The sequence below is a fragment of the Herpailurus yagouaroundi genome, unplaced genomic scaffold (assembly GCF_014898765.1).
Source record: "Herpailurus yagouaroundi ecotype Mexico unplaced genomic scaffold, PumYag 162, whole genome shotgun sequence".
In the NCBI taxonomy this organism is placed as follows: domain Eukaryota; kingdom Metazoa; phylum Chordata; class Mammalia; order Carnivora; family Felidae; genus Herpailurus; species Herpailurus yagouaroundi.
In genome coordinates this window covers 66,348,831-66,375,538 of record NW_024412403.1, presented here as the reverse complement: position 1 = coordinate 66,375,538, position 26,708 = coordinate 66,348,831, and the positions used below count along the sequence as shown (strand labels likewise).

The window sequence follows — 26,708 nt, the reverse complement described above, 5'->3', positions numbered from 1 at the left end:
GAATAGGATAATTAAGAAAAACAGGTTTTATGGAATGTGGTGAGAACATGTAAATCGTGGTAAAAATATACTTGTGCACAGGTTCTTCTAGCCTTATAACTACTACTATTTGTTTTTCTATCATCCCCTGTGGGCCAGGGCATTGTGTTACGCTCTACATGCATCATTTCATTTAATACCCATTGTGATATGGATACTGTTTCATTTGATACAGGGGAAAACTGAGACTTAAAGTAGAATGGCTTTGCTTTGGTCACATGGCTGCAAAGCCATAGATGCCAAGCCAGCGATTTGCCTCCAGAGCCCATGGTTTCAGCCATTACACCACGTGGCTACACAAACCTGGCTCCTGAAAATGGTTATTTTTAGGGCAGGAACTAAAAACAAAGAGGCCCAACATGAAAACAAAGCACTAGATGTACACTTAGTGCATTGCTCCCCCCTCATTTAGTAAAAGTTTCAGTCTGCATGAGAGCTTCCTTCTAAAGGAGCAAGCTCCTGCAATGTACAGACTGAATATCTATGCTAAGTATCTTCTGCATATTATAGCATAGACATTTTGTCAGCAACACTAAGAAGAAAAAAAGATGGGCTCCTTTTTTTTTTTTTTGTAATAATGCTTATCTACTTCATTTTTGTTAAATTTATATCTTATTTCAAATGACATAGGAATTATCTTTTTTATTAAAACAAAACCAAACCCCACTACACACTTAGGCCCACAATGTTTCTAGAATCCAAAGGCACAAGGATTTCATCACAGACCCATTTGCCTTACCTAGTGATACCTCCTCCTTCTAGTGACTAAGTATATTTTTAAAAGGCTGCAAGAATAAACATACAATCCACAGATTTCAACTCCAATTTTGGGAAATTTTTAATTTACTATTGTAAAATTCAGGGCAAAGAAATATGTACAGATACAATGCCAAATATATAGATCAATCAGGAAAGACTATGTATTTAAATTTAAGGATAAGTAAAGTGAGTGTACAATTGCCCAATTCTTGGTGAAAACAAAAGATAAGAGCAAGTCACTGCCACTAGAGGTGCCAGCACTTATATCTGTCAGCAGGCTGGCCAAGGAGAAGACTAGCCTTTGGCATTCAATGGACAGGGCAACATAGATCCCTTCAATTTGCCAATGAATTTTAAGTCCAGAACATTTTCAGTCTTTGTCTTGTTTAGTTGTTGATGAAGGGTTTCTAGGAAGATTTAGTAGTGCTTCAATTTTCTTAACATCATCTTTGGATCGATTTTTCTGTAAGCTACTTTCAATTTCTTCAGGGAGGAGTTCAGTAAATTGCAGTCTGGCTTTACTGTAATAAAAGAATGAAAAGGATATATCAAGTACTGCTCCATTTCTTTAGTTCTTAGATTTTTATTTTAGCTTATTTTTCTCTTAGAGAGCGAGTGTGTGCGCAAGTGGGGGAGCAGGGCAGAGGAAGACAGAGAGAATCTCAAGCAGGCTCCATGCTCAGCATGGAGTCAAACACGGGGCTCAATCCCACAACCCTGGGACATGCATGACCTAAGCCAAAATCAAGAGTTGGACGCTCAACCGACTAAGCCACCCAGGCGCCCTGATTTTTTTAAAAGATAGTATTTGTCGTCTTCTCCCTGTGACTTATGAGCAAACATTGCTCCCTGCACTTTAAATATAATGGACCTTCTTCGCTCTACTAACCTGTTCCACTCACATGCTGACTACGATTCTCATATCACCAAAATGGACACTGCTGTGGCGGCAGCTCTGATCCTTAACGATATTCCAGAGTTCATACAGGGGTATCGTGCAGGAGCTGAAACACCCTGAGCTGAAGTGTGAGCCTTGCAACCTGGCTGTCCTGTTGCCCTCAGGGCTGGGGGGCATGCGACTGCCCTGCCACTTCATTAACTCTGTTGCCAGACCTTGTGGGAACTGCACAATGGTAAACTCAAGATGGAAACGTCAGATGGGACAACACTATAGATGTGTATTTACAAGGAATTAAAATCTAATTTCCAAATAACAGATCAGTTCTTTTTCTAAATCTAGTATTAGTGTCTTCCTTGAAGTGATTATCAAGGTCATCTATGACTTTCTTCTCAACTCTTCACAACCAGGTTTGACCATTTCTTCTTCCATATCTCTATAGCCAGTTTTCTATATTTTTTTTTCTAAAATTTTTAAATGTTTTTTTAAATTTATTTTTGAGAGAGAGACATAGCATGAGCAGGGAAGGGGCACAGAGAGAGAGAGAGAGAAAAAGAGACATAGACTCTGAAGCAAGCTCCAGGCTCCGAGCTGACAGCAAAGAGCCCAACACAGGGTTCAAACTCATAAACTGTGAGATCATGACCTGAGCTGAAATCAGATACTTAATCGACTGAACCACCTAGGTGCCCTGACCAGGCTTCTACATTTTCAGCTCACTAAGGCAATGTTTTATGTTCTCACTTTAACTTCTCTATGATTATTTTCAAGCAAAGAAGCAGGCATATAAGTTCTTAACTATTATTACTCTTCTCAGGAATATCATATATATATACATACATATATATATATATATATATATATATATATATATATATGTATATCTACACACACACACATAAATTTTTGACACTATTTCCTTTTGCCAAAGTATTTTTGCATTACTGTAATTCAATTCAAGTTATTGCTTTTAGCCATTCTTGAGGTTTTCTATCTCTGGTTTCCCTTTTTTATTGAAATACAATTATTATCTGTTCATATTTTTCCAAATGTTAATTCTTCTGCAACTTTCTATATCAAATTCAAATACCAATATACTTTCCCTACCTTTCCAATTTCTTAAAGTTTCATTTAAAAAAAAAAAACAAAAAAAAAGAAAAAGAAAAAGCTTCTGGGGCGCCGTGGCTCAGTCAGTTAAGTGTCCAACTTCGGCTCAAGTCATGATCTCACAGTTCATGGGTTTGAGCCCTGCATCAGGCTCTGTGCTGACAGCTCAGAGCCTGGAGCCTGCTTCAGATTCTGTGTGTCCCACTTTCTCTGTCCCTCCCCAACACATACTCTGTTCCTCTCTCTCTCTCTCAAAAGTAAATAAACATTAAAAAAAAAAAAAAGCCTCTTATGACATCTAAAGAACTAGAAATAAGCTAACAACACTTTCATGCTTTTAATTCTCCACACCAGATTTTATACTGGCATTATAATTTTAAATGCTTTATCCCAGAACTTAGAAAACTACATATCTCACATACCCTCTTACAATGGAGAAGAGGAGTGAATGAAACAAATATGTATTGAGCATTGTGGTGTGATTCTGCCTATAGAATGGCTGAGAAAACTGAGGGCTTGAAATTAAGGAAACTAAGGTCACAGAACTAATGAATAGCCTAGCTGGGATTTAAGCTCTGTTTTCAAGGTTTAATTGGCTACAAAATCAATGCTTTTTCTCATATAGAACCTAAGTCCTTGGACAACTGATCTACAGATATTAAGAATTTCCATGTGTGGGGGCGCCTAGGTGGCTCAGTCGGTTGAGCGTCCAACTTCGGCTCAGGTCATGATCTCAAAGCTCTTGAGTTCGAGCCCCGCGTTGGGCTCTGTGCTGAGAGCTCAGAGCCTGAAGCCTGCTTTGGATTCTGTGTCTCCCTCTCTCTTTGTCCCTAACCCACTCACATTCTGTCTCTGTCTCTCTCAAAAATAAATAAACATTAAAAAAACCAAAAAATTTCCATGTGTGTATGTGTTTTTAGCACAAATCAAAGTTTTAAGTAAAAACATGGAAAAAACCAGACTGCTTATCTATTCAACATGGGGCCTGAACTCACAACCCTGAGATCAAGAGTCGCATGCGCCACCAACTGAGCCAGCCGGGTGCCCCAGAAACTCTTTGAATTGAGTGGTGGTTTAGAGTACCTGGGTTAAGGAGAACACCACAATGGCTAGGAAAGTCAGGTACCTTTATCTTCACCTGCTCCTTACCTCTCTTCCAATTTCAGCTCATGGAGTGCTTTGCGATCCTTCTGTGTTCTCTCTTGGACAGTCTCCCCGTAGAACTTCTGAAATGCCATCAACAGACTTCCTACAGGAGTGCTGAGGGGGAAGCAGAGAGAAAGCTTAGGAAAAAGCAGCCATTAGACCACACACCATGTGAGTGTCTGCTAAGGCAGGAGCAACACCGACTGAGCCACTTATTCCCTGACAGGTACAGGAACTCTGACAAAGTGTCCTTGTCAAATGAAGAAAAAATTATTAAGGCAATTTCCTTCCTGGTCTTCTAAACAGTAGAGAAAAACAATCACTGCAACTTCCCAAAATTAACTGGTATAAAAACAACAGGCCTATAAATTGGCTGTTTTATCATGAATGATAAACTGGGAAAATATATACTTGTGACAAGTTCTAGTAAGTAGCTTTATACTGAAGATTTCTCAGAAATGAAATTGTAACAGGAATGGTACCAAAACCTCCAGAAGGCAGGAACTGTGGAGGGCATATTTGGTTGGAGGAAGGATACCACTGGCTTCTGGGGATGGAACCACCAAAACATCCTAAAGTTCAAAAGTCTGGCACAACAGTCTCACCCACACTGTCAATAGTTACCCATTGAGAAACTGATTTAGATAACAATTATTACGGTAAGTTAAGGGTTTGGTTCTTATGTTGTCAAAGAAAAGGACTTTTTGACTCTGAGATAACTTAAGTTCCCTCTGGCTACAACATAAGTAAGCTCATTTGAAAAATTACTGTAGCTAAGTGGCAAAGTCCATTGACAGACGGATAAAGAAAATGTGGTATCCACAGCCTTTAAAAAGATCCTGTCACATGCTACAACATAGATTAACCTTGAGGATGTTATGCTAAGTAAAATTAAGCCAGTTACAAAAGGACAAATAATATATGATTCCATTCATATGAAGTATCTAAAGTAGTCAAAATCAGGGCGCCAGGGTGGCACAGTTGGTTGAGCATCCCACTCTTGATTTCAGCTCAGGTCATGATCTCATGGTTCATGAGTTTGAGCCCTGTGTCAAGCTCCATGCTGACATGTGGAGCCTGCTTGGGATTCTCTCTCTCTCTGCCCTTATCCCACTTACACACTCTCTCTTTTTAAATAAACAAACTTAAAAAATAGTAAAGTAGTCAAAATCATAGAAACAAAGTAAAAATGTGGTTGCCAAAGGCTGGGGGACAAGGGGAAGGGAGAATTAATGTTTAATGGGTACAGAGTTTTCAATTTTGCAAGATGACAAAGTTCTAGAGATCTTTTGTACAATAATGTGAATATAAAAACACTACTAAACTACACACTTAAAAATGGTCAGGCTGATAAATTTTATGTTATGTGTTTTTAATGACAATGAAAAAGAAATTATTTTTGCTGCTAATTTCAACAATTTTTCCCTTCAAGCCAAGATGGTATATTAACAATATAACAAGTGGTGCCTGGCTGGGTCAGTCAGTAGAGCATGTGACCCTTGCTCTTGGGGTCCTGAGTTCAAGCCCCACGTTGAGGGTAGAATTTACTAAAAAACAAACAAAACACAATATAACAAAAATCATGTCAGCGATAGATTATGACATGCTGAATTTTTAAAAATAATTTAAAAAAGGAATCCATAAGTCTAGTGTAACTTCCTCCTAAAAAGGGGGTAGAAAAAGGGAGAGGGTAGGTGGAGGCGAAGGGAGAACTCAGGTGAATGCCAGCTAATAAAAACAGAAGAAAAGATAGAACTAACAAATCATTTTACAACCATCAGTAATAACTGATTATGGCAACAATTATAATAGATCATTAAAACCACTAGAAAAAAGATAGCTAGAGAACATGCTATTCACATAGTCTTACCCAAGATTATTTACTAATCACAATGAGAATAACAGAAGTCTTTCAGTGGAGAAATTTAAGTCAATACTAAATATGGTAGGCAGAATTCTACAATAGCCCCCCAAATTGTCCTGCCCTAATTCCTCAACTATAAATTATACCCATGATTCTGTTACATAGCAAAATTTTACAGATGTAATTAAGGTTAGTAATCTGTTGAATTTGAGTCAATCAAAAAGGAAATTATCGGGGCGCCTGGGTGGCGCAGTCAGTTAAGCGTCCAACTTCAGCCAGGTCACGATCTTGCAGTCCGTGAGTTCGAGCCCCACGTCGGGCTCTGGGCTGATGGCTCAGAGCCTGGAGCCTGTTTCCGATTCTGTGTCTCCCTCTCTCTCTGCCCCTCGCCCGTTCATGCTCTGTCTCTCTCTGTCCCAAAAATAAATAAACGTTGAAAAAAAAAAAATTAAAAAAAAAAAAAAGGAAATTATCTGGATGAACCCTTTAAAAGCAGAGAGTTTTCTCTGGTGGCAGAGAGAAGTCAGAGAGATTCAAAGTATGAGAAGGATTCAACATACCAGTTGCTGGTCTGAACACAGAGGGGGCACTGTGGCAAGGAGTATGTATGCCTCTAGGAACACTGGTGTCTGGCTGACAACCATGCAGGGAACAATAACTTCAGCCCTACAGCCACAAGGATTCTGTAAACAACCTAAATGGTGTAGGAGCAGATTCTTCCCTAGTCCAATAAGAGCCTGCCTCATCCATACTTTGATTTTGGCCTTGTAAAACTCTGAACAAAGAGAGCCCATCAGCCTCCTCAGCCTTCTGACCTACAGAATTGTGATATAATAACGGGTGGTTTCCAGCCACAAAAGTTTGTGGTAGTTTGTTACACAGCAATAGAAAAGTACTGCACCAAGTAATTAACATCACTTACAATAGGTGAAGACAATATGTATCTTGATGTGATACACTGAGAAGGACTAACTTCACCTACACTGTATTCCTGACGAAAACATTTAACCTAAATCTACTCATGAAGGGATAATGAAAAGAAATTGGGAAATTTTCTGGGGGAAAAAGAGCAGTGGATCTATTCTAGCTTAAAGGAATCAAAACTGTAAATGCAATATGCAATTGGATCCTGAATTAAATATATATATGTACAGCATTATTATAATAATTGAAAATTTTTGAATATGGACCATATCTTAGATAGCTATATTGAATCAATGCTAAATTATTTACTGTGATGATTATACTGTGGTATCATTGGTGAATGTTCTTCATTTCATCCTGGGAGATACCAGCTAATGTATTCAGAGGTGAAGAATTATGAGGTCTCTACCAGTTTAGCCAGAAAGAAAAAAGGAGAAAGAAAAAGAAATTTACACACATTCCACACATATACAGAGACATACAACAAATATGACAAAATGTTAACTGGTGAACATAAGTGAAAAGAGTATATGGGTGTTTGATGTACTAATTCATTCAACTTTTCTGTAGGTTCAAATTTTTTCAAATTAACAAGCTGGAGAAGAAAAATTTTTTAATTTATTAAACAAAATCAAACAAAAAAATTTTTAACGGAATGTGCTTGTTAATTGTTTCTTATTATTTTCCTGCTCCTTGTAAATACCATTGTTCAAATTACAAATAGGTTCAGGTGTTAGTGATATCTAAGCAGTGATAATTGGAAGCAAAATCAACAACTGGGGTAAGATTAGAATTTGACAGTCAAAGCGACAGCCAATACAAAACTGAAGGCCTTTTATAGGCTGTAAGATTTAAATTTATTCTTTAGAAATGCATGAGATTTTTAACAGTAAGGCATTAATGAAAGTTGTGTTAATTTAGTATCAAACCATATTAACACTTACCCTAGCAAGGCTCCAATTATGCCACCAGCCACCAGACCACGCAGGCCTAAGTTTATTCTAAAAAGGCTTCCTGTGACAGCTATTTTAAAACAAACAAACAAACAAACAAAAAACCCAATATTAAATTATCTTTAAGTACTAGAATCCATTTAAAAAATTTTTCTTCTATAAAAAGAACATAAACCACTAAGTAAGTTTTCAGAACCCAGTATCAATAATACATCACCACAACCTAGATTTCCTGAATCTAAAATGCCAAGGGCGCCCGGGTGGCTCAGTCGGTTGAACGGCCGACTTCAGCTCAGGTCATATCTCGTGGTCCGTGAGTTTGAGCCCCTCATCAGGCTCTGTGCTGACAGCTCAGAGCCTGGAGCCTGTTTCAGATTCTGTGTCTCCTTCTCTCTGACCCTCCCCCATTCATGCTCTGTCTCTCTCTGTCTCAAAAATAAATAAACGTTAAAAAAAAAATAATAAAAAATAAATAAATAAAATGCCAACACAGCTAGTTTCTCTTCCACACTGCAGGTTCAAAGGAAGAAACATCCCTTTTACAAACCTAATTTTTGTATATCCGTTCTACGGGTCCAACCTCTTCTCATTCTGCTTCATTTTTGCCCACCTCCCCTTAAAAATCTGTAATTTCTTCACTCCCATCTCTTCAGTTTCATCCTTCTTCAGGAAAACTTTCCCCAAAGAACAAAAACCCCTGCAGTTTGTACCTTGCTCCAGTCTCACCCTTTCTGTCCTGCTACACACCCCTCAGGCAGGCCTGCAAGTGGGCATTTGGTCCACAGTGCCACCAGGTGGTCAGTACACAGGCTCCCTTTCCTTCCCACTGGTCTGGTATATCCAGGATGTCATTCATTTTCCTCCCTCACTATGCACAACACAACTAATGCATCTCATGTAGTAACATTTTTAAAAAAACAATTGAGACTTATGTGTCTTAAGTACTATTTGTTTTTTTTAATTTTCTAAATTTTAAAATTAACAAGAAAAAAAATCACCTTTAATTAACATTACCCAGAGATGGTAATAAATTTGGTCTTTTTTTCAAGTCTTCTTTTCCAAAGAAAGCATTTTTTTAAAAATAAAATATTGGGGGGGGAGGGGTGCCTGGGTAGTTCAGTTGGCTAAGCAACTGATTCTTGGTTTTGGATCAGCTCATGATTTCAGGGTTCATGATTTCGAGCCCCTTGTAGGGCTCCATGCTGTTGAGCTTGCTTGGGATTCTCTCTCTCACCCTCTCTCTCTGCCCCTCCCCTGCTCACTCTGTCTCTCTCAAAATAAATAAACTTAAACATATGTGTGTGTGTGTGTGTGTGTGTGTGTGTATTTTTTTTCTTTCTTTTTTTGTAGGGGTGCCTGGGTGGCTCAGTTAAGCAGCTGACTCTTGATTTCGTCTCAGGTCATGATCTCACAGTAGTGAGATGGAGCCCCGCATAGGACTCGGCGCTGGGTGTGGACCCCGCTTAAGATTCTTCTCCCCCTCTTCCTCTGCCCCTCCCTCACTCATTCTCTCCCTCTCTCTCTCTCTCTCTCTCTCAAAAAAAAAATAAATAAATAAAAAATAAAAATAAATATTTTTTAAAAAGCTCTCAGAATAGCCAGAATCTAGAAGACTGACAACATTAAATGGTGGCAAGGACGTAGAGCAAAAGAAACTCTCATTCATTGCTGGTTGGAACACAAAATGGTACAGTCACTTTAAAGACAGTCTGGCAGTTTCTTACAAAAATGAACATATTCTTACCATATGATCCAGCAATCACGCTCCCTGGTATTTACCCAAAAGAGCTAAAAACTTGTGTCCACACCAAAACCTGCACACATTTATAGCAGCTTTGTTCGTAACTGCCAATACTCGGAAGCAACCAAGATGTCCTTCAGTAGGCAATGGATAAATAAACTGGTATATTCAGACAATGAAATATTATTTAGCACTAAAAAGAAATGAGCTATCAACTCATGAAAAGAGACTGGAGGAAACTTAAATGCATATTGTTAAGTGAAAGATGTAAATCTGAAAATGTTATATAATATATAACTTTCTAGAAAAAGGCAAATATTGAAACAGTAAAAAAAAGATCACCGTTTTTCAGGGGTTGGTGGATAGGACACATAGGTGAAACAGACTTTTAGGGCAATGAAAATGCTCTTTATGATACCACAACGATGGATACATGTCATCATACATTTGTCCAAACCCACAGAATGTACACTAAGAGTGAAACCTAAGGGAAACTATGGACTTTGGGGGATAATGATGCATCAGTGTAGGTTCTTCAACTGTAACTAGTATCCCACCCTGGGGTAAAATGTTAATAGTGGGGAGGCTATGTTTAAGTGTGTATGTTGGGGCGGGGGGAGGAATACAGTAAAACTTTGGATTGCAATTTACTTGTTCTGCGAATGTTTCACAAGATAAGCAATTATTTCTAGTAAATTTCAACTTGATAAACGAGCAAAGACTTGCAATATAAGTAGCACCTGACACTGAATGTCACATGATCACAACTGAGCCAATAGTTCTCTCTCTTTCTCCCTCTCTGGGAGATTGTGGGTGATCATCTCCCATGCTCGTATGCTCAGTTTCAGGCTTTTCAGAGCATGGGAAATCAGTGATTTTTCAGAACATTGGAAGGTGCCCACAACTGGCACTAGTGTATTTTTTGTCACTTCAAAGAACCTGTGGACAGTCCTTTGCTTTTCCATACAAGAGTAAGCTTAGGAATGCTTTGCTTCATTCTATGTCAGGCTGCCTGCAGATATAGACCCTTCCCTCTGTTGTCTTATGCTGAATACATTAAATACAGTATATGACAAGAGTTTATTAATACTGTACTGTAATCAACATCCATTAGTAATAGTTAAAGTTGTCCTACACAATAATCCTCCTCTCTCGTCTCCCTCAAACCAGCCACAAAGATTTTCAAAGGTAAGTGCAGGTTAATCTATTTTTCTTTATATTTCGTACTTTCCTTATTCATTTGTATTATGTTACAGTATTGTAATCATTTTTATATGAATATTTGTGAGTTGTGAAACAAATCATCTGAGTTTCCATCATTTCTTATGAGGAAATTTGTTTTGATATACAAGTGCTTTGGATTACAAGCATGTTTCCGGAATGAATTATGCTCCCAAACCAAAGTTTTATTGTATATGCAAAATCTTTGTATCTTCTGCCCAATTTTACTGTGAATTTAAAACTATTCTAAAAAATAAAGTCAGTTAAAAAGGGGGGAGGGAGTAGTGAGGCTTATAAGCTATCAGCAGCCAAACATCAGTCAGACTCTTTATTACACAAACTCTTTATTACCATGTGTTCTGTAAATAGTTTACTTTTTTTTTTTCGACCTTAGTGTTTATTTCTTTTTCTTGCCTGAATGCACTGGTTAAAGTCTCCAGTATAATGCTGAATACAACTGTATTCATCTCAAGTATACACCTTAATTACAAGTGTATACAGCTTTCCCATGTTCTCAGTCTTAGGGGAAAATCATTGTCTTTCACCATTAAATACGATGTTTGCTGTAGGTTTTTTAATAGATGATAGATGACCTTCACTGGGTTAAAGAAGCTCCCTTCTATTCCTAGTTTGTTGAGAGTTTTTATCATGAATGTTGGATTTTTGTCAAATACTTTTCTAAGCTAACCTTAAATTCTTTGGATAAATTCTACTTGGTTATAGAATATAATCCTTGGTTGTTGCTGGATTTGGTTTACTAATATTTTGTAAAGGATTTTTGTGTACATACTTTTGTTTTTAAAGTAATCTCTGTACCACCTCACACTGGTCAGAGTGGCTAAAATAAAATGAACAAATCAGGAGACTGTAGATACTGGAGAGGATGTGGAGAAACTGGAACCCTCTTGCACTGTTGGTGGGAATGTAAACTGGTGCAGCCACTCTGGAAAACAGTGTGGAGATTCCTCAAAAAATTAAAAATAGATCTACCCTATGACCCAGCAATAGCACTACTAGGAATTTACCCAAGGGATAGAGGAGTGCTGATATATAGGGGCACTTGTACCCCAATGTTTATAGCAGCACTTTCAACAACAGCCAAATTATGGAAAGAGCCTAAATGTCCACCAACTGACAAATGGATAAAGAAGATGTGATTTATATATACAATGGAATACTACTTGGCAATGAGAAAGAATGAAATCTGGCCATTTGTAGCAATGTGGATAGAACTGGAGAGTATTATGCTAAGTGAATAAGTCAGGGAGAGAAAGACAAATATTATGTTTTCAATCATATGTGGATCCGGAGAAACTTAATAGAAGACCAGGGGGGAGGGGAAGGGGGAAAAAAAAAGTTATAGAGAGGGAAGGAGGCAAACCATAAGAGACTCTTAAATACTGAGAACTGAGAGTTGATGGGGATGGGGGAGAGGGGAAACTGGGTGATGGGCACTGAGGAGGGCACCTGTTGGGATGAGCACTGGGTATTGTATGGAAACTAATTTGACTATATATATATATATATATAATAAAAAAATATTTAAAAAAAAAAACAAAAAAATAAATAAATAAATAAAATAATCTCTGTATCCAACATGGGGCTCAAACCCACAACCCTGAAATCAAGACTCACATGCTCCACTGACTGAGCCACCCAGGTGCCCCTGTGTATATACTCTTGAGTGATAGTGATCTGTAGTTCTCTTTGCTATCTTCATCTTCTTCATTTGGCTTTGGTATCAAGGATAATACTAGTCCAAAGGAATAAGTTTGAAAGTGTTCCTTCTTCCTCTATTTTATGGAAGAGTTTGTGAAAGAAACTTCCCAAATAGCCACTGAAGCCATCTGGTCTTGGGCTTTCTTTGTGAAAAGATTTTTAACTAACAATTTAGTTTATTAACTTGTTGTAGGGCTATCCAAATTTTCTATTTCTTCTTGAGTAGATTTTGGTAATTTGTGTCTATTTTCTTTTTCTTGGTCAGTCTTCCTAAACTTGTCTGTTATCTTGTCATTTAAAAAAATTTTTTTAATGCTTATTTATTTTTTGAGAGAGAGACAGAGCATGAGTGGGGGAAGAGTCAGAGAGAAAGACAAAGAATCCAAAGCAGGCTCCAGGCTCTGAGCCTTCAGCACTGAGCCCGACGTGGGGCTTGAACTCCTGATATGTTATTGTCTATTTCACAATCTGTTATTGTCTATTCTCCTCTCAATTCAGTGTTTCTTTTTATGTATTTATGAGCTCTGTTGTTAGTTTATATGTTTATATGTTTATAAATGTTATATCTTCTTGATGGATTAGTCCTTTAAATATTATAAAGTGAGGGTGCCTATATGGCTCAGCTGGTTAAGCATCCAACTTTGGCTCAGGTCATGCTCTCAGTTTGTGAGTTCGAGTCCTGCATCAGCCTCTCCATTGACAGTGCAGAGCCCACTTTGGACCTTCTGTCCCCTTCTCTCTCTGCCCGTCCACTGTTCACTTTCTCTCTCAAAAATAAACATAAAAAAAAAATTATAAAATGTCCTTTGTCTCTAGCATTTTTTAAAAAGTTTTGGGGCGCCTGGGTGGCGCAGTCGGTTAAGCGTCCGACTTCAGCCAGGTCATGATCTCGCGGTCCGTGAGTTCGAGCCCCGCGTCGGGCTCTGGGCTGATGGCTCGGAGCCTGGAGCCTGTTTCCGATTCTGTGTCTCCCTCTCTCTCTGCCCCTCCCCCGTTCATGCTTGGTCTCTCTCTGTCCCCCAAAAAATAAAATAAACGTTGAAAAAAAAAAAGTTTATTGATTGATTGATGAGAAAGAGTGTGTGTGCACGAGCAAGGGAGAGGCAGAAAGAGGGAGAGAGAGAATCCCAGGCAGGCTCTGCACTGTCAGCACAAAGCCAGATGTGGGGCTTCAACTCACAAACCGTGAGATCATGACCTGAGCCAAGATCAAGAGTCAGCTGCTTAACCAACTTAGCCACTTAGTTGGATACTGTTATTTTTTTTAATTAAAAAAAAAAAAAAGTTTATTTTTGAAAGAAAGAGCATGCAAGAATGTGAGCACATGCAAGTGAGGGAAGGACAGAGGGAGTGACAGAGGATATGAAATGGGCTCCCTGCTGACGGCAGAAAGCCTGATGTGGAGCTCTAACTCACAAACCGGGAGATCATGACCTGAGCCACAGTCGGATACTTAACTGACTGAAACACCCAGGCACTCCCTCAAATACTAGTTTTGTTTTTTTTAATTTTTTAATGTTTATTTATTTTTGAAGGAGAAACAGAGCATGAGTGGGGGAGGGGCAGAGAGAGAGGGAGGCACAGAATCTGAAGCAGGCTCCAGGCCCTGAGCTGTCAGCACAGAGCCTGACGTGGGGCTCGAACTCACAAACTGTGAGATCATGACATGACTGAAGTCAGACGCCCAACAGACTGAGCCACCCAGGAGTCCTTCAAATACTATTTTTAAATTAGGGAAAAACAGTTAAAAGAAAGGAAAACAATAGGTTTATAGAGTGTTTTATATTAACTTACATATTAACCATTTCTAGTACTTTTCATTTCTTCCTGTCAAGTTACTATTTGGTGTCATCTCCTTGCTCCAACATACCTCCATTCCTTCCTTCTCATTTGTGCTATTAATGCCATATACAACTTTAAATATGCTGTATGTCTAACACTGCAATTTTTTTATTATTTTACATAATTGTCTTTTAGATTAGTTATGAGAAAAAATATTTATACAGCCTTTAATAATAACTTATATAATTATCTTTATCAATGCTCTTTAATACTTCTCATAGATTCAAGTTACCATCTGGTTTATTACAACCTTTTAGCGTGAAGAATTTCCTATAGTATTTTTGTTAAGGCAGATCTGCTAGTAACAATTTTTCTTTGTTTGTTTATCTGCCAATGTCTTTATTTTTGCCTTCAATTTTGAACAGTGGTTTGTTAGAAACAGAATTCCTGGTTGACAACTTATGCTTTTCAGGCCTTTGAATGCATTCTACTGCCTTCTGGTTTCCATCATTCTGATGAGCAATAAGCTGTTAATCCTCTTTGGTGTTTCTCATGGGAGTTATTTTTTTCTTGCTGCTTTTAAGATTTTTCTTTCAACAGTGTAACTATTATGTGCTTAGGTGTGAATCTCCTCATGTTTGTTCTTCTTGGAGTTTGTTGAACCTTTTGGATGTGTGGATTAATGTTTTTCATCAAATTTGGGAAGTTAAGGACCATTATTTCTTAAAATACTTTTTTCTAACCCTTTCTCTCTTTTCTACCTAACATTCCCTTCACACATCTATTGGTATTTTTGATGGTGTCCTATAGGTTGCTCAGGCTCAGTTCATTTCTCTTCATTTTAAAAATTCTGTTCTTCACGAAAAATCATCTATATTGATCCCTCTTCAAATTCACGAATTCTGTTTTGCTATCTCAAGACTGGTGTTGAGCTCCTCCTCTCCAGTGAAATTTTAATTTCTATTGTTGTATCAACTTTCAACTTTTCATTTGATTTTTTTTTTTATAATTTCTGTCTTTATTGATATTCTCTATTTGGTAAGTCACTATCATCATACTTTTATATTTCTTTAAAATGGTTTGAAGCCTTGTCTTCTATGTTCAATGGATGAGTCCAGTCAGAGACATTCCCAGTGAGTGCTTTTTTAATCCCCTGGTTTTACATGTCATATGATTTTTTTGTTGTTGAAAACTGGACATTTTAGGTAATAAATTATAGCAACTCTGGAGTTAACACCCCCCACACAGGGGGGATGACTGTAATTCTTTGTCTATGTAGTGACTTGCCCGGACTAGTTCTGTGGAGTCTTTTTTCTGCAGAGTACAGCCACTAATGTTGTTGCTCAGTTTTTATTTGTATGCGTGGTTTCCTAGGCATCACACTGGCTTAAGTAGTCAGCCAATGATTTGTCAGAAATTATGCTTAAGCATCCCAAGCTAGTAATGCTCCTATCCTTTACCAACGTATCTGTGGTTGAAGAATGCATTCAAAGTTTAGACAGTTTAAAATCTCTTCTGGCTTTTTCTTTTGGTGTTCACAATTAACCCTCACAACTAACCAAAGATAAGTAGGGGCCTTGCCAGTCTCTCCATAGTGTGCATGAATACATACCACATGTGTGCAACTTTCCAGAATTCTAGGGATACATAGAATCTTATTAAAACCCCCTGTGGCTGTCTTGTTCCCTAGATATTCCTGTTAAGATTCTGCCTCATTTGCCAGTCTATTCCTTACCCCAAACAGTATCAAAACCTCAGATTAGCTGTGTGATATTATCCTTCCCTGTTGCAATTGTTTTCAGCAACACCCCTTGGCTTGGAATTTTCTGTTTTCTGCTCCAATTAAAGCCAGTCCTCCAGCCTGTCCTTATGAAACTTCTGCATCACAGAGCTGTGGGCTAGGGGGGCAGGAGGAGCCCTAGGCTGAAACACCACAGACTCCCAATTTTCTTACTGAAACTCAGTAGAAATTCTTGGATAAATGCTTACTGATTTGTTGTGTGCCTGTGGTCAATTTCCAGCATCTTTAAATGGTTGTTTTTGATAATTATGTCCAATTCTATTGTTGCTTTTTGTGAAAGGATTTGCCAAGCTCCTCACCCAGTCATTCCAGATGTCAAATATACATTTATAAATGTCCAGATGAATGCCATATAATAACGAGGGAGACATTCTTGACGTGATTCTGACTTCAGGGGAAATTACTTCAGTGTTATACCATTAAATTCAATGGTGGTTGCTGGTTTGAGATAAAAACTTATCTTGTATCATGTTTATTTTTTTACTAATTTTTACACTCAATTTACATTCAAGGAACATTTATTCTACTCTACTATGTGTCAAATAGTTGTGATATAAAAGGTGAAGACTTTCTCTGATATCAAGTAAGTCATCTAGTGGAGAAGCAAAACAAGTTAACAGGTACAACATAGAGTTATAAGTGCTTTGATTAAAATATTTATAGTTAATTATGGGAATATAGGGGAAAGACACCTGAAGACCCAAAAATAAGAAAATAGGGACTAGGAAACTAAAGCTGACAGATAAGCTGAACCTTGAAAGACAGGTTCAATAAAAGCTGAATAAAATTATTTGCAGGAGTGGGAAGGCATGCTCAAGAAAAGGGACCAATACATGTAAAGCAAGATTATGATGGGTTTGGGAAATCAAGAGTAGAGTCATAGGGTGGAGCAAGAGTGGTACGTGAGGACCAGATCAAGAATCAACATTAGAATGATGGGAAACTATGAAAGAAGCTCAAGCAGAAAAGTGTTATACTCACATTCATATTTCCAAAAAGTAACTAAGGTAACAGTGGAAGTGGAGGAAACCAAGACTAGAAACAGGGAAGACCAGATAGTAGCAGTGGGAAGAAAGAGGAGGTGAGAGTCCCTACATATTAAAGGAATCTAATTAAAGGACTAGAACTTTGCAAAGAGGGGGATAAAAGGCAGAACCATATCATTATCTGGTTTCCAGGTTTTTTGTTTATTTGTTTAACATGGTAAATTATAAAGAACCTAACAACAGGAGCAAGTATGGAAGGTGGGGGAGGAAAACAGAGTTTGGTTTGGATATAGGCATTTGAGCCTACAGAATACTCATGGAAAAATGGTGGCAAGTTAAAAAAGGGCAAGTTCCAGCTGCTCCAGTGCTATTAATGCCTATTTCTAGTTTTATATTTTAAAATGTTTCCATTAAATTGTTAAGCTCAAATTATGTGTACATGTGTTTGCCTGTGTGTATATATACATATACACAGAGAAAGAGAGCATGCACTCAGAAGAGAGAACAAGTCAAGAAGCAAATGGGCTAAAATGTAAACAACTGAATCTCTGTATATAAAGGTTATATGGTGTTCCTTGTATTACTTTTATTTATTTTTTTTTAAATTTTTTTTTTTCAACGTTTATTTATTTTTGGGACAGAGAGAGACAGAGCATGAACGGGGGAGGGGCAGAGAGAGAGGGAGACACAGAATCGGAAACAGGCTCCAGGCTCCGAGCCATCAGCCCAGAGCCCGACGCGGGGCTCGAACTCACGGACCGCGAGATCGTGACCTGGCTGAAGTCGGATGCTTAACCGACCGCGCCACCCAGGCGCCCCATACTACTTTTATTTTTAAAACTTTTTGTAAGCTTGAAATTATTTCCAAATTAAAAAAATTTTTAAATGTTTTATGAATTATATGTACCTTTTTGCATGTGAGAGAATTACATGAGGTAGTGAGTGTCTGAGTATATGTGGCACTTCACATTTACATTTCTGGAAATAATACTTCAATACTTATTTTTTAATGTTCATTTTAAAGAGGTCACATTTACCAGAGGCATAAAGCTTTAAAATAAAATCCAAACTTAGTATGAAAAATCTGGTCCCTTTCTACCTAATTTCACCAAACTTATCTCAAGCCACTCTTCCCCTTACTGACTATGTTCCAGCCTTATTATCCTGCTTTTGAGGAACTTTCTTGCCTTGGAGACTTCACCCTCAATGTTCCTTCTGCATAAGCTACTCTTCTTCACACTTTTCAGGTATCAGCTTAAATGTCACCTCCCCATAAAGGCCTTCTCTACTCACCCTGATCATCCCATTGCTTCACCTGTTTGCTATTTTCTATCACAGCAGCCTTTTTCTCCCCAACCACATTAGACTATAAAACTCCATGAAAGCAAAGACCTTTTCTGTTTTGTTCACCAAGTATACCAAGGGCCAAGCATAATGCTCTCCATACATTTTGCATGAATGTTGAATAAGATGTGATGAGAAGTCAACCAAAGAATTCAGTAGTTCTGATTTATAAGTCCTTAAATATTTCCCAAACCATATTTGAGAAGACTGAAAAACATAAACAAGAACAAAAATGTCTTACCTCCCGCAATGACAAAATGGCTTAGGGCATTTTTATTTCGGTACACATTTAGCCCAGTATTCACTGTGCTGGGAAGAAGGGGGAAGAAAGAAAACATAAAATTTAAAGCATATCCCCCTTACTTTCTCGACCACAATTTTCACTAAAGTGATAGGTATTAGAAACGCCTATTAAGTCAATTCCTGGCCTTAGTCTAGGTCCCGTCAATGTGTTCCCGACTACCAATATTCCCTAGGTTTTCTAGGTGGACCTTCTGTTGAAGAATGAACCAAAGAATTTCTCTTACTTAGAAACCTTGTCTCTACTTTGATAATAGGTGGAAGACCTCCATCCATGGATGCAAACCTATATCTGGACCAATCTTTTACATAGATAAAAGTTCTTGGGGAGAAAGGTATTATGAATCACTTTCATGTGGGTGTTTAGTTTTTAAAAATCTCACTTGCTCAAAAGATGTGCTCCCAAAATAATACTAAGACCTTTTGTCACAACTCAGAGAGAACTTACTTGAATATAGTCACAAACACTGTAGTTCTCCAACTCCAGCGCCAGCCATACCGGATGAAGCCTCGTGTGGCAGCACGATGTGCAGATTGCTAAAGTTAATGAAAAGGCTGTGAGGTTCCAAGACCCCTTAATACCTTTTTTATTCTAAAACTGTGGTAGAAGGATGGCTATGGATTAGGCAGGGACACCTAAACAGAAACATTATTAAGATCTCTAGAAATACCGTTTACTGAAACTTAAGCAAAAGTCCCATGTGCATCCTATTCTATCGGGAGATAGAAAAGGAACTAAGAATTGCCAGTGTCAACCAAGCAATCTATCAATGAGGCATAAACAGAGAATCTATGTGGCAAATGCCATGGCAAATATAAAGTCAGTATTAGACATGCTTTTTATATCCAAGAAATCTTGGAAAAAAGAAACCATAAAATAAAAAAGAACCAAAGAAATGGTAAATAAAAGGGTAAGGATGATAGTAATACAGATATAGAGAAAAGAGCAAAGAAAAGAGAACTGATATTTACTGCCCACGTTCTATGTAAAAGTTGTGTTAACATATTACCTCATTTAATCTTTACAACTTTTCTTTTAGGCAGGTGTTTCAGATTTAACTAAAGCACAGAGAGGAAGTTTCTAACCAAGATCACTCAGCCAAGAAGAAGTAAGTCAGAATTGGAAGACAAGTTGTCTGTCTCCACATCACCATGGAGCAAGTCTGGTACAATATCCTGAGGATATAGTCTAGATTTTGAGAGAATCCCTAAGTGGATCCTTAACTACTAAAAGATAATGGGCAAGTCAAAACCTCTCTGAAGAGTATCGGTATGGACTCGTGGCTTTTAACAAATAGGCAGATAAATAAATAGATACAGATGTGTGTATGAATATGTGTACATAAGTATATATGAGCACACACACATTTCCTAGGGCTTATAGAAACCATGATATCCATGTAAGTGAGCATATGTAGCATCAAATCTTTGTTTTTTTAATGTTTTTATTTCATTTTTGAGAGACAGAGTGCAAGCGGAGGAGAGACAGGGAGAGAGATACACACAGAACCCGAAGTAGGCTCCAGGCTCTGAGCTGTCAGCACAGAGCCTGACGCAGGGCTTGAACTCATGAACTGTGAGGTCATGACCTGAGCTGACGTCGGACGCTTAACCGACTCAGCCACCCAGGTGCCCCTCAAATCTTAGTTTTATATATAATTTTTCCACTAAAAGAAACTAGAACTCCTTGGTGATGACTAACTCTGGGGCTGGTACTGGAAAAGTAAAAGATGAGCCAGGAACATCTTGCTATGCCAAAAAATAAAGATGTGCTCAAAGAACGATGGGGACATATAAAAAGAACAAAGGAGCTAGTTTAAAGGGCTCCAACTGTCCAAATCTAGGCCAATTTCAGCATCAAGATAAATAATAAGAATGGATTATAAACTACAGAGTAAAACAAGAATCCACGAGTCCACATTGATAGAAATAAATTATAAAAAGACAAATACAGGAGAAGGGAGAGCTCTTCCTTAAAGCTGAATATGAAGCAATAAATGTAGGAAAGATGGGATTAGAAAATAACCATTTCGCAACCACCACAGTATTAACTCTTTCAGGTAAGAGTCATCATTGAATACTAAAACTAAAGCATGGAAATTTGATGAAAAATAGGATATTTACATAGTCTCAAAGTATCTCATAAGTATCCATAAGATATTCACTAATTACATTTACTAATTATCTTGATTTCAGCTCAGGTCATAATCTCAGTCCTGAGATCAAGTCCCGCCTGGGCTTGCACTGGGTGTGGAGCCTGCTTGAGATTCTCTCTCCCTTTCCCTCTGTCCTTCCCTTGCTTGCACGTGTGCTCTTTCAAAAAAAAATTTTTAATAAAAAATAAAAAAATTACAAAGGGAGAAAAATAGTAATTTTACAGTGGATAAGCCTGGCAGAGACCATCTTAACCAAGTGCCAAAGTAAACATCATCAGTAAAGGGACAATAGATATCATGTATTCCTGATATAATGTACTAAGTAAGAAGTACATTAAGTACATCTAAGTAAGAAGTAAGGAGTACTAATACCCCAATCTAGGGTATTCCTGCTAAAACACATAGCTGGAATCTAATCATGAGAAAACATTAAACAAATCCAAATTGAAGAACATTCTACAAAATAAATAGCCCACATGGGAATGCAAGCTGGTGCAGCCACTCTGGAAAATAGTATGGAGGTTCCTCAAAAAACTAAAAATAGAACTACCCTATGACCCAGCAATTGCACTACTAGGCATTTATCCAAGGGATACAGGTGTGCTGTTTCGAAGAGACACATGCACCCCCATGTTTCTAGCAGCACTATCAATAATAGCCAAAGTATGGAAAGAGACTATATGTCCATAGATGGATGAATATATAAAGAAGATGTGATGTGCATATATATGTGCATATATATATGTATACATATATACATATACATATATACATATACATATATACAATGGAGTATTACTTGGGAATCAAAAAGAATGAAATCTTGCCATTTGCAACTACGTGGATAGAACTGGAGGGTATTATGTTAATCGAAATTAGTCAGAGAAAGACAAATATCATATGACTTCATTCATATAAGGACTTTAAGAGACAAAACAGATGAACATAAGAGAAGGGAAACAAAAATAATATAAAAACAGGGAGGGGGACAAAACAGAAGAGACTTATAAATATGGAGAACAAACTGAGGGTTACTGGAGGGGTTGTGGGAGGGCGGATGGGCTAAATGGGTAAGGGGCACTAAGGAATCTACTCCTGAAATCATTATTGCACCATATGCTAACTAATTTGGATGTAAATTTAAAAAAATAAAAATAAAATAAAATAAAATAGTAAATAAATAGCCCCAATCTTCAAAAATGTCACAATCAAGAAAGTTAAAGAAAGAGAAACTGTTCTATATTAAAAGAGACTAAAGAGGGGCCCCTGGGTGGCTCAGTAGGTTGGGCGTTTGACTTCGGCTCAGGTCATGATCTCACAGTTCGTGGGTTCGAGCCCTGCATCGGGCTCTGTGCTGACAGCTCAGAGCCTGGAGCCTGCTTTGAATTCTGTGTCTCCCTCTTTCTCTGCCCCTTCCATACTCCTACTCTGTCCCTTAAAAATAAACATTGAAAAAAAAATTAAAAAAAAAAAAGAGAGACTAAAGAGGCATGAAAGGCAAATTTAACATCTGATCCAGTATTAGATGCTGGACCTGGAAAAAATATTATTTTTATTTACTTTTAAAATAGGGGTGCCTGGGTGGCTCAGTCGGTTGAGTGTCTGACTCTTGGTTTTGGCTCTGGTCATGATCTCATGCTTCATGAGACTGAGCCCTACACTGGGCTCTGCACTGACAGCGTGGAGCCTGGCACAGAACCTGACTGGGATTCTCTCTTTCTCCCTCTCTCTCTGCTCCTCCCCCACTTCAGCTCCCTCTGAACACTCTCTGTCAAAACAAATGAATAAACTTAAATAAATAAATAATATTGGAGAGACGACTAGCAAAATTTACATAAAGTCTGAAAATAAGACAAGAGTACTATATCAGTGATAATTTCCTGATCTGGATAATTATATAGTGGTTATATAAAAGAATGTCCTTGTTTTCAGGGAAATACATGCTGAAGTATTTATCATGACTATAACTTACTCTTTAGCAGTCACAAAAAATAATAATATGCATTATACAGAGAGAGAATGCTATAGTAAATGTGATAAAAAGTTAACATTTGGAGAATTTGGGTGATAGGTATATAGGAATTCTTTGTACTACTTTTACAACTTTTAAGGCTGACAAAATTTAAAAAAACAAAACAAAACCCAAACAACTAACTCTCTGAGCTGTAACTTCCTCACTTATACAACAGAGTTGATGTACAGATCTAACAAAAGAGTTAGCACTCTATAAACTGTAGAGTTATAAATGCTAATTATTGTTTTAGTGTCCTCCAAGGAGACGCTGTGAATGGGGTTAATACGCTACAGCTAAGCCTTGATGATTTAGCTAGGGATTAGAAATATATTTCAGATACTATACTTGATCTTAGCCAAAAGACTGAGAAGTGATAGAAATATATTTCAGAAAGTAGAGCCATGGTAGTAATCCCTCTGAAGATAAGAAAAGTAGTCTGACAAACCATGTGTATGCTCTTTAGCATTAATACGTATACTGTTCTTAAGTGCAGGTTTTGTTTCTTTACTCTGACATCTTAACCCTTCCAACCCTACCACCTAACTGAATAGCTAAGTACAAAGTGAATTACTAAACTAATATGCCCTCAAATACTTTTAGAGTATCAGTACTTACCACAGCATCAAACCGGCTATGATAAACTTCTGCTTGGCTCTGCTCAACATAGTGCTGTTTAGCATGGATAAAAGCTGGTATTCCTCCATATGCCCAGCCAATGATGCCTGCTGAAATAGCCGCCTTATAAATATTCTCAAGTTCCTTTGAAGTTCTCTGCTGTTCACTAAGACATCAAAAAGACAATGTTGTTTGGGATTAGTTTATGGATACTGCTCTCCAAAAGACAGTACATTCAAAATGACCCCAATACTAACACTACCACATTTTTCATCATGGGCAGAATCTCCGGATTAATAAAATCTCCTGATGAATTAAATACCACAGTTATATCACAAGTAGCTCAAATTTCAGCCAAAATTAACCTATGCTGTTAGAAATCAAGCTATTGGTTGATTACCCTTACGAAGATAGTGACTAGAAGGGGCACAAAGGGGAGCTTCTGAAATGCTGCTAACAGTTTCTCGGTGTTGGTTACACAGCTATGTTTAGCTTGTGAAAATTTGTTGATCAATATATTTATGTGTAAATAGATGCATATTATACTCCAATAATGTTTTTTTCGAAGGTGGTTTTATTTGATGACTATTACAAGTCCACTACATCTCTGGAATCAGGAAGAATCTGTAAAAGCTGGATGCAAGGATCAAGATTTCCCTTTCTGAATTTTAAGCTAACTTTTGGAAATGACACAAACTTATGGATTTTAGGACAATGTATTCAAGAACAAAATCCTAGATTAAAAAAAAAAATCAAAACCTGTCTTTCTGAATTCACTTTTATGCCATGCTCAGATTGGGCCTGTATGATAAAAAGCAACAAATGAGAAATCTCACTGTGCAATGGACACCACAGACCAACCTAACATAAGGAAAAACCACTGTTTAATTCAATTTGTTACTCTCAAAAGAAGAAATTAGACTTGATAATAAAGCTTTGAAGATGTTTCTAGAAGCTCTAATGAATAGCTAAGTTTTTAAGTATTATGTTACTATAAATGGCCCTCTAAATACTAAATGTTATTTACATTACTAAATCACTTTCTTCGGAGACTATAAGGTGTTTATCTAATTCTAATTATCAATAACCACATCTCTGAAATCAGAACCAGTGAGTCTTTACAGCTCCTGCATCTACAAGAGAAATCTAAATAAAATTTCTCAGAAAACTGTAATTCTTATACTTACTTAGGCCAATAGGAAAAAACTGCTATAATTTGAACCCTGTACTTATCTTGTATAGTGAATAAGATCAAAAACATTTACCTAAAAATTGGCCTATGACAGAACTCAGAAAAGAAAATGTAAAAGCTTAAAATTTAACAAGCCAGATGAATATGCTTTGCCTCCTTTTCATTCTCTGAAAAATTCCATGCCATAGGTGATATTTATCTCCATTTTATTTATTTGGCTCTAAGAAGTCCTATGGTTGGCCCAAACAGCTAATAAATGGTGAAGAAATAGCACAGTGGTGGAAAAGACCTAAACTACAAGTGACAACAGGGTTGTGGTTCTGGTTCTGTCACCCACTGTTAAGTGACCTGCAGCCAGATCACAATCTATGAACTTTAGTTTCCTCATCTATGATGGAGGGGAACATAGAAGTTAACCTAGATTACCTTCAAGTTTCTTTCAGCTCCAACATTCTGTGGTTTCCAAAGCTGATCAAAATAACACCCTTCTGTTATATACTATATAGGATCTTTCACAAGTATCTCAAGTAAATATTGACTGGAAGGATTGATTGGAAGGACCAATGAGAAAGGCTGCCTCATTATCTTTAAAATAAAGATGATATTTCAATAAAGCAATTAAACACGATTCTGCCAACTCCTTGTCCCAACAATCTCAGCAACATAATAAAGCTTCAAAGTTAATTTAACCACCTGGTAACAGTGTAGTATTGTAAAGTATTTCATGAAAGGGCCATTTTTCCACCAATAATTGATAAATGATGAAATAAATGAATAAATGAAATGAGTTTTCCATTAAAGTGAATTCAGTTTGAAGTTAATTTTGTATTCTGAAATAACCTTATTTGTTGATCTAACTAATATCGTTTCTTTTAGAAAAATGAGACAATACTTGCTATTATTTTTTATATATTCATTATCTGACAGAATAAACATTTTACAGCTCTCTCTGCCGTTTCTCCAATCTCCATTTTTTTGGAGAGAAGGGGGAGCTATGGTCATGAAATACCAAAGTTTGGAATAAAGTGAAATGCGAAAAAAAATACTGGAGCGTAATCTCGCTGATGTGGATTCCAGGGTCAATTCTGACACTAATTAGCTCGGTCCAATTCTTCTAATTCGTAAAATTGGGGGTTACACTAAGACTATATTCTCTAAAAATGCTCTGACTTATAATGAGTTTCACCCCTACCATTTGTAAACTGTCCTGTCAATCAACAGAACTACTAAATGGCAATGTGAGGACACAAACTTGGGATACAAACATTACAACACCAAATCTATTCAAAAACAAACCACATCACTCAGGGGTCCTTCACCCCAGGATGACCCAGGTTGCAGGACAGCTCTTCGCAGTCCCCTCCCCACAGACCCTAGGCACTTTTACTCTTTGACAAACAGGTCCCGGAGGCGGTCCCATCCGGATTCCAGGTAATCAGGCTCTGGGACGTAGGAAGACAGCTTCTGGTTCTCCGAATCGGCAGCCACAGCTCCCGCAGCAAAAACCCGAGGGAAAGGACACAGCGCCCGGCAGAAGTAGCTCTGTGGCGCTGGCGGCCGCACCTCCATGGCCCTCACGGAACCTGCGGGCACACGCTTGGGTTCTCAGGGCTCCAAGGCCTCTGGGAGACGCCGTGGGAGGACAGTAAGGATAACTGCAGTAATAAATAGGTGAGTACCCTTCTACCATGCCCAGCTAATTTGCTGCCAGGCTCGCCACCACATTCTTGACACCCTCCTCCCCAGGGCCGGCACTGACTTATGAAGACCTTGGATACACGAGACAGGAAGTCCCACCTTCAACGGGGCAAAGGCCAATAGGCGGGGCGACGGCGTAGCCGTAGCCAAGCACTTCCGCCTAGAGGCGGGACGAACCCCGAGTGCCTGGCCCGCCCCCCGGAAGTGAGTTGGCTCGGAGTAGCGTGGCCCCGTCGCCGGCCGGTTTCTTTGCCTGTCTTTGGGCTTTCTGGGCCACGTAAACCGGGTCTTCGTCAGTTTCCGGGAGGCAAGATGTTGTCACAGGCTGAAGTAGTTTAGCGTGTTTAAAACGCCAGAAATTCCACATAGATGAAAAAGAAAGTGGAGTGGGGAAAGGGGAAGACAATTCGCACAAATAGAAGCCCTACCTACTTTCACTTACGTAGTGA

At 38.0% G+C, this 26,708-nt stretch overlaps 1 protein-coding gene across 1 annotated transcript; it reads right to left on the bottom strand.

The window, feature by feature from the left end:
• Positions 1 to 852: 852 nt before the first annotated feature.
• On the bottom strand, positions 853 to 26,348 carry TIMMDC1 (translocase of inner mitochondrial membrane domain containing 1). Its single transcript, XM_040484593.1, has 7 exons — positions 25,949 to 26,348; positions 23,370 to 23,535; positions 19,033 to 19,121; positions 18,526 to 18,593; positions 7,682 to 7,760; positions 3,953 to 4,063; positions 853 to 1,319 (listed from the first exon to the last, which is right to left on the bottom strand). The coding sequence occupies exons 1-7, from the start codon at positions 26,128 to 26,130 to the stop codon at positions 1,169 to 1,171; spliced, it is 846 nt and encodes a 281-aa protein (XP_040340527.1). The 5' UTR covers positions 26,131 to 26,348; the 3' UTR covers positions 853 to 1,168.
• Positions 26,349 to 26,708: the final 360 nt, after the last annotated feature.